The 8,313-nt window shown below is 43.8% G+C and overlaps 1 protein-coding gene across 1 annotated transcript in view; it reads left to right on the top strand.

The window, feature by feature from the left end:
• Positions 1 to 8,313, top strand: part of VMP1 (vacuole membrane protein 1) — a 109,223-nt gene that overhangs the window by 25,971 nt on the left and 74,939 nt on the right. The window contains exons 5-6 of the mRNA XM_019511133.1: positions 1,030 to 1,120; positions 2,866 to 2,976. Of these exons, the coding sequence (XP_019366678.1) occupies positions 1,030 to 1,120; positions 2,866 to 2,976 (202 nt within the window). The remainder of the gene's footprint in view (positions 1 to 1,029; positions 1,121 to 2,865; positions 2,977 to 8,313) is intronic.

The following is an 8,313-nucleotide window of genomic DNA, read 5'->3' as shown; positions in this document are numbered from 1 at the left end:
GGGGGGGGGGGGGGGGGGGGTGTTCAGCCTAATTTAGTCTTCTGAGGGCATCAGTCACTGCTTCTGCAGTACAGTTGATTTCGCCCTGGGAGATTTTCCATAAAGTGACAAGGGAGGGGAAAACTGAAAATAGGCAAATATGGTTGTAAATTATAAAAATTGGTGGTGGGGGGTGGGCACGAGGACTAGTGAAACTGCTTGTAAATAACTGACAAGAGAAATCCTTAGATTCCAGTCAATAGTTTCATTTTTTTTTTTTTAACGTAGGAATAGGAAATTTTAAAGCTTGCTTCATTTAGCACGAGCTGACAATTTGGGTGAGCTAGATTGCTAGGAAAAATAATCTAAATATCTCTTATTGCAGCCTTGTAAAACCTACCCAGGCCAAAAAGCAGAAGTAGCTGGATCTCAAATTATGTCGGGGAAACGTGCCCACCCCCTATTTGCCCCCCACCAATAGTTTCCGTCCACTTGATAATTAGCTAGAATTTATTTACATGAAATTCTCCCAAGGTGCTTTTCAAGGGTGAATGTCAGTAGACTGAGAACCCAAGCAGTGCTGAGGCAGCCCATCCTAATGCTGCTGCACCCTACCAGTCCGAGTGTGTTGCTCAGAATTAGGACTTCTGTCTTTTATTCTCAGCCCTCCCCCTGATTTTGACCTTGGGCAAGTTACTTGACTGCTTTATACCTTTGCTACCCCCGATCGAGACTTTAAGAAAATTGATTGTACTGCAGTAATAGCTACCTTGAGTGTTGAGCGTATACAAAATGCTGAGCTACTTGAATGAAGTGGTGTAGAAGTACAGGGTGATTTTATTCCACTTCCAAGTGATATCGGGGATTCCCATGAATCGGGACTCCTCAGTTCCATTCTGGGAGCACTGAACTGTATCTTGCCATAGCGAATTAGTTAGGCTTTCCTTTTGCCCTTTTTTTACCCTTAAAAAATTGTCTTATGGGGATAAATAGATGACTTTGACACGCATGGAAAATGCAAGCAGCCCTAATTGCAATTTGTCTTTTCAGATTGTGGCATCGCCGAAGTATCTTGGTGTCTTTTTTACTGCTGCTTGCAGCACTTACAGCTACGTATTATATTGAAGGAATACATCAACAGGTAGAGGATACACGAGTTATTTTCTCTAGGGAGGGGAAGGGCTGTCACTTCCTGCCCGTACCTCATGGGAATGCATGCATGAGGGATTGAATGACGTACCTCATGGGAGTGCATGCATGAGGGATTGAATGATGCCATGCTGGAATTGTAATGCATCTTCCTGAGCTTTTGTTTTATGTTGGTTAACCATTTCCACTGCCTGAGGGTGTTTGTTCTCTGTGTAATGAGACACGCCCCCCACCTGCAGAACCATCAGTGTTAATGATGGGGGAAGAGTGGTTGTATCCGTGAGCCCGTCACACTCCAGTGACGTGTATTCCACTTGCCATTAGTTGCTAAGAAAGTAACCGTCGTCAGAGCTGCAGCAGTGCTTTTCCACACCTGTGGTCAGTGAGCGTTTGACCCTGGTACACGCTGTTTAGCTAGGGCTAAACATGGCTATGATAAAAAGCTTCAGAGCTCCCAGACAGATGTTTCCTTCTTCGTAGCAGAGAGGTCTCCTAATTATATGGGGTGGCCTTTATCTGTAGACACAGGATGCTCTGAACATGGGGCCAGGAGCTTATGCCTTCAAATCTCCATGCTGCTGCTGTTTTGTATCCCTTCTCCTTTGAAATGGGTTTAATACTTGCCTGCCTCTTGGGTGACGTAGAGGGATGGCACCATCACCTTAATATGCTAAGGGGATGGCATCCTCCTCTTCCCCATCCTGAGTCTTTCTCCAGCAGACTGCTGAGCTGGGTTGAAAGGGCTGCCAAGCAGGGGGCTGGCATTTGGCTGCCTCTTCTACCCTTCTGACTCCTGTGTCCACCCCCTATGACTAGATTTCATACCGAGTCCACTCGAACGCACCTCCTACCTACTCTTAGCTGCGCATTTGTGGTGCAGGGTTTCCATCTCGCAAAGCCAGATCTTTTATAATTGCACCACAGTACATCATTTATGTATCGAAAAAGACATCTAATGCTCATTTCCCCTGTTCTCTGCTGTGCCTTGCCCTTGACCTAGAAACCCAAGATCCTGTTTGCTTGCGTTGCTCCTGTGCTTGCTGTTCCATTTTACACACAGGCGCACCTTTTTTTTAATGCTGTAGCTAATTGACCCATACCTTAAATAGAATTCCTCTCGGCATAGTCTTCCCATTAAACAGAACAGAAACGTTCAAGCCCACCTTGGGTAGGCAGTGGCAAAATCGTTATCTCCTTTCTGGGCTCTCTGAAATAAGGTGGTGACCTAGATCCTCTTCCCTGTGGACAAGTGCCTGACTTACGAGTGCAGTGTAAGGTAGGGCACTGGCAGTTCTGCCCTTGGCTTAGGGGCCAAGGCTGAATGAACTCCCATTTTACTATTAGGTGGCTCCTGCTAACAGGTGTTCAGCAAGATCTCTTTTGCCTGCATGAGGGAAGGGGACAGGCCTGGCAGACCTCTTTGCCCTGCCCAGCTGCCTCTCATTGTGCCTGTACCATGTAGGTGGTTGGAAGGAATTACAGCCACAGTACTGAGCATAATATCCTTTGGGGACCAACCCCATTGCATGTGAGTGAACATCCCCCGTTTGCCTACAGCATTTTTAATCCTAGCCGAGCCTAGCACAGGTTAGTTTGTTTTGAGAGCTGGCAGGAAGTCCAGCTCAGTCCTTTTAACGCTGACACGTTTTTCTCAAGTAGCTAGGCAGTAGTGCGGCATCTTTCCTTTCTTCTTCCACGGGTAATCGCCATTCCTGTTTTGTCATTCTTCTTTTCCAGTATGTGCGGTATATGGAGAAAAAGTGCTTCTGGTGTGCCTACTGGGTAGGCTTAGGCATTCTGTCCTCTGTTGGACTCGGAACAGGTCTTCATACCTTTCTGCTGTATTTGGTAAGAGCCGTCCCGCTGTATTTTCTTTATATGAACAGTAGCATAATTATAAAGTATTTTAAAAACTTATGGCAGTTTTCATCCATATCAGTGCTAGGACCCAATGTTGTATGCTTCTGCAGTTACGGAAAACGTTCATTTTACAGGCTTTTGCATCTTTTGCTTTTATGAGCATGCCAATTTTTTTTGCTGTATGTTTGATGACCTTGTTCTACAGTCAACTGTTTTGTTTTGTGGGGTTTTTGTTTGTTTCTTGTGTTTTGCCTTCTGGGTTAGTTCCTCGATTATGAAACTACTGCCGTGGATTTTGGTGTTGTTGTTAAGGCTTTCACTGGCACAAAAATAATTAAAACCATTTTGTGAAACAATCCCTGATTTGTTTACTTCCAGAGCTGCTTTAATCATTGTCAGTAGCACAAAAAGTACATCAGGAAACAAGGAACTCATGTTTGCTCCATGCAACAGGGCACCGCTGCTTACGGTGAATGAGAGCCATGTGGGATGCTTTCAGAAGCGTGCATCTTCTTGAGATGCTTTCCAAAAGCTTTCTGGGGGCCAAAGAAATGTAGCTACATCACCTTCCGTCTGAATTAAGGGGAAGTGTTGCTTGTAAAAATGGATTATAGGTAATTTCTGAACACTTACTGGCTTTGGTGTGCTATACTTCTTTACTATTGTGCAAGAATAGAAACAAAAAGGAAGGAGTTACGCAGCCAGTGGAAAACAAGCATCTGTCTCCCCTTCTTTCTGCGCCTCCCCCAACACCAAGCTCTGTTGTTTGCCCATCAGATACTAACGCGATCAGATCTTTTAGTTCTGTGTGTGCGTGCATCTGCAAACATTCAGTGTAAGAGCAGTTTCCTCTGGGATGATTATTTACCACTACATAAACATATCTGCTTACAAAAAGTAATTCTGTTTGCAAATAAACACAGTTTGCATGTTGTGAGGAGAGGCTGAGGGAACTGGGCTTATTTAGTCTGCAAAAGACAAGACTGAGAGGGGATTTAATGGCAGCCTTCAACTCCCCGAAGTGGGGGTCGAAAGAGGATGGAGCTGGACTGTTCTCAGTGGTGGCAGACGGCAGAACAAGGAGCAACGGGCTCAAGTTGCAGCAAGGGAAGTTGAGGTTAGACACTAGGAAGAACTTTCTCACTAGGAAGGTAGTAAAACACTGGAACAGGTTACCCAGCGAGGTGCTAGAATCCCCATCATCCCTGGAGGGCTTTAAGGCCTGGCTTGACAAAGCCTTGGCTGGGATGATCTGGTTGGGGTCGGTCCTGCTCTGAGCAGGGGGCTGGACTAGATGTGACCTCCTGAGGTCCCTCATTGTCTTATGATTCTATGAACATTTCGTGGCCTGTTGGCAGCTAGTCAGTAAAGCTACTTAGAAAATGAATCTGTTCCCCCCTTCAGATCAGTCATGGCCAATGGATTGCATGTTATTAAAGAGTAGCAGCAAATATTCAAGTATTTGTTTATTTTCAACAGATGTGGCGGATCGGTTTATAATTGGTGATTTAAGTGGCTGAGTTTGATCAATGTGGAAATCAGCAAGCAGGAAACTTTTTGTTTAGATCACTGATTTTAATCTTGTTTTTGCATTTCTGTCCTTTATGTAATCTTTATAATCTAAAGAAAGCTTGATTGTTATTGGTTGGTATAATGTAGGGTGTAGTACAACCAGGACGATGCACTGTATTAACATACATATAACATATAAGCAGCTATTCTCTTAACTTTTTAATTATTATTTTGGAAAATGGTGAATGTTCATTTGATTGGCTAGACTTTTATTTTGTTCATGATTTATGTTGAGCTTCGTTTGGACAGAATGTAAATTTTTACATGCATAAACAATATTTTTATTGCAATTAAAGAAAAACATCTTGAATGTATTGCAAACATATGAAAATAAGTTTTCAATAAAAAAAAAAAATCCTGTTTGGATTAGTCTCTATACGCAGAGATATCCATCGGTAGCGAATTGACTTGATTGCTTTTGGTTACCACGTCCGTCAAGAATTAAGAACCCACAGATGTCATTCTATAAATTGGCGAAGGAATAAAAATCTTTCCCCCTGCTTCAACCTCTGGTCAGTTCCTGAGCCTTAAGTAAAGGTGCTGTTCAACTGATGTAGTTGAATATGCGGATATGAAGACTATTTTCTCAGCCCCCGCTAAAGAGACTACTCCTGTCAAAACCTGCTTAAAGACTTCAACAAGCTCAGTTCCAGATGCTCAGTCAGTGACTTTTGACATTTCAGTGATTTGATGTCTTTCAAAATTGTGACAGCCAATATATATATATATATATATATATATATATATTAGATAATTAGATTGATATGCTGCCCTCCCCAACAAAGGCTCAGGGCAGCTTACACAAGAGATCAGAGTACCTTACAAAACAAGAGAACTGATCAGTTTTATTTGAATGGCTTCAGTAGCTTCTGTTGGAAAAATCAACGTACCTCCACCTGCCTGGTGGGTGTGCATCTTAGACCTGATTTGAGTGGCAGCTGCTTTTTTCTTGAAAGCAAGTTTTTTTTTTTTCCTCCTAATAATGTTGCTCTTTTCTACTTGATATATTATTGACTTGCAGCTCCAGTTTCCAGGAGAGGTTGAAATGGTTGGGAGTCCTGCTTTGAGCTGGCAGTTGGACTGACTAGATGATCTCCTGAGGTCCCGTCCAGCTCTCACTTTCTATGATTCTGTGAAATAACTACGTTTTTTGTTGCCTGGCCCTGGGCACAGATGTTATGAAGAGCATTGTTCTAGCCCCTTACTAGCTGCTGCTGTGGAGTCAGTAAAGGTCTTGAACGAGGTCACTGAGGTCTAACCAGTCCTTTGTGGACTTGGCAGATGACACCTGACCTGATCTGTCCCCATTAGTACTGGGGCTGACGGTGAGCTAAACCAGGCTGTGGCTTTTTCCTCTTCCTCCCCTTCCCTCAAACTTTCAGAGCAGCTCAAGGTTTTGCAGCCAGTGAAAACAGGATTATGTTGGAGGGCTTGTGTATTAGCAGGATAGTCTCACCCATGTTCAGCAGAACCTTCGTCCTGGACTGAATAAACTGCGAGTCTTGTGAAGCGTGAAGCATCTTTCAGCAGCCCAGATGTCCGTGTATGTCATTTCATCAAGTCACAGCAGCACAGTAGAGAGCTTGCAGGAGAGACGAGCCTTGAGCTTCTTTCTACACAGGGAAGGGAGTTGCCATAAAGCAAGGTAGGGTGTGAATTTTTGCTCCTCTGTACTGACTGTGGGGGCTGTTAACACATAGCAAGCCTGAGGCAGCTTACTCAGTCTGCTAAGTTTCTTTCAAAGTGGAATGAGCTACCTAACACCTGCTCTGCTCCAGAGCTGCAGCAAGTGCTCTGTGAATTCACACCCTAGCCTGCCTCATGATATCCTCCCTGTATAAGCAAGCCCTGAGGAGATGGAGCAGGACGGGGGACCTCTTTACCAAATCATAACTAGTCCTTGCCTTCAGTAGGTTTTTAAAAGTCCACAGGTTAAGTACTTTTTTTATCCCCTTTATAGAAAATGAACCAGAAAAACGTTCCTATTACATTTGCCTGTTTTCAAGTAGGATATTTGGCAGGTGTGCAGCTCACTTTGTGTTTGTCTCGACATTAACCTGACTTGACGTTTGGTTAGGTAACAAATGTAACTTTTCTATTGATTTAGTCGTGTGGTTGTTCTTCTCTAGAGTGAATGACCACACAGCCCTGCAGAGCAACTGAAAGTAGTGCGGCAGGGTAGTGATGAATTCTGGTCTGAAACTTGCTGCTGTAGTTAAATGCTCAGACCCGGAGGCATCCACGTGCTGCCGTGATGTGTGTGAACAGAGGGACTGGTGTTCGCAGCCAGCCAGCTGGCATTAGCGTGAATTTGACATCTCTACCAGAAAATAGCAATGCCTCTACTCCGGCAGGAACTCTTCAGGGAGTTAGTTATTCAGGCGGTGGGCCTCCAGACCTTGGGGAATTGTACAGACCGATTTTGTCGCTCCGTCAGACACTTAAGAGAAGGATTTCTAAGACCTCTGCCAGGCCCTCCAGCGCTCAAACCTGCCCGTGGAGTTAATTGGTAAATGGCCCGCCAGTTTTCTAGAGAAGGACAGTTCCAGTATTGCTTGGAGTCTCTATTATCTCGGATTGTATAGAGACTGTGCGCCATATTCCATTTCCACAAATATTCTGAATGTCTAACCTCTCCTCTGGTTGATTATAGACTGCTCAGAAGAAAACACAGGGGGCCTTGCCGAGCTCTGTGTAAAAGAACCAACAAAGTAGATGCGATGAGTAATTTAGGGATTTATAGTAACGTAATACATTTGCAACACTGGATGTATGTACCAGTAGAAAATATTGCATACTTTCAAGGTGCACAAGTCATAACAAGCTCTGTGGATTATTGCCCTGGGTGAAGGGATGTTGTTATAGCCGTGTACCTTAAGTAGTTTTTGAATTAATTGTGTGCCACAAGGTGGCACTACAAGCAGAAAAATAAAACCTATGAATCTAATATGGACAACGCTTGCCTTTCCATAACGTTATCGAGGTAAGGATCAGACATTGCCTTTATTGCTAAGGACAGTGTTGAATTGAACGTGTGTGTAATGTAATATAAATGTGAGGCTATATCAGTCATGAATGTGGACTACGCAGTGTAGTGAATGATCCCTAGGTACTAACCTCAGGCTACCCAGTGCAGCTGGGTTTAAAAGTTATTTAAAAAGAGCATTACGCATTGAGGCAGTCCGGAAACAAAGGTGTTCTCTGGTTGATCGTAAAGCCAAAGCTTGTTCAGTGCATTGGATATTTTTAAAATCACAAGCACCCCAGGTAAAGGATGTCTTCATTACACAATGGCAAATGCCTGCTTGTTGCCGGTAGATAGTCACCTTCCGTTTGCTCGTCTTAAATTGTTTGCAAGCATATATTTCTGAAGTGTGTCCTTCCATGTTCAGAGTGAAAGTATTTGTCCATTGAAACTTTTGCAAGCATTCTATCGTAGCTTAAAACAAACCAGCAAGCAACCTGCCCCCTCTCCCCAAACTCTAATAGGACCTCAGCGACTTGATTTGGTAATAGGGTAGCACTGAAGTGTTTTTAAATTACTCATAATGAATTGGTTGTGCCAAATTTGTGTCCACTGTGAGACTGGGAGTGCAATTACGTGCTTAGAGGAGGATGCTCACAGGCCCACCCATGTGCTTCTGAGCTCCTGTTGATGCTTGTATTATTAGCCTTTGCTATTAACAACCAGCTGCTGGGAATTGCAAGCACTTATGCACCAGTTTGTGCAGCATTCGCTGCATTTATTCCTCC

This window comes from Gavialis gangeticus, unplaced genomic scaffold, assembly GCF_001723915.1.
Source record: "Gavialis gangeticus isolate Ggan-Ray unplaced genomic scaffold, GavGan_comp1, whole genome shotgun sequence".
NCBI classification, from domain to species: domain Eukaryota; kingdom Metazoa; phylum Chordata; order Crocodylia; family Gavialidae; genus Gavialis; species Gavialis gangeticus.
Note: the sequence above shows the minus strand (reverse complement) of the source record. Positions and strands in the feature narration are given on the sequence as shown.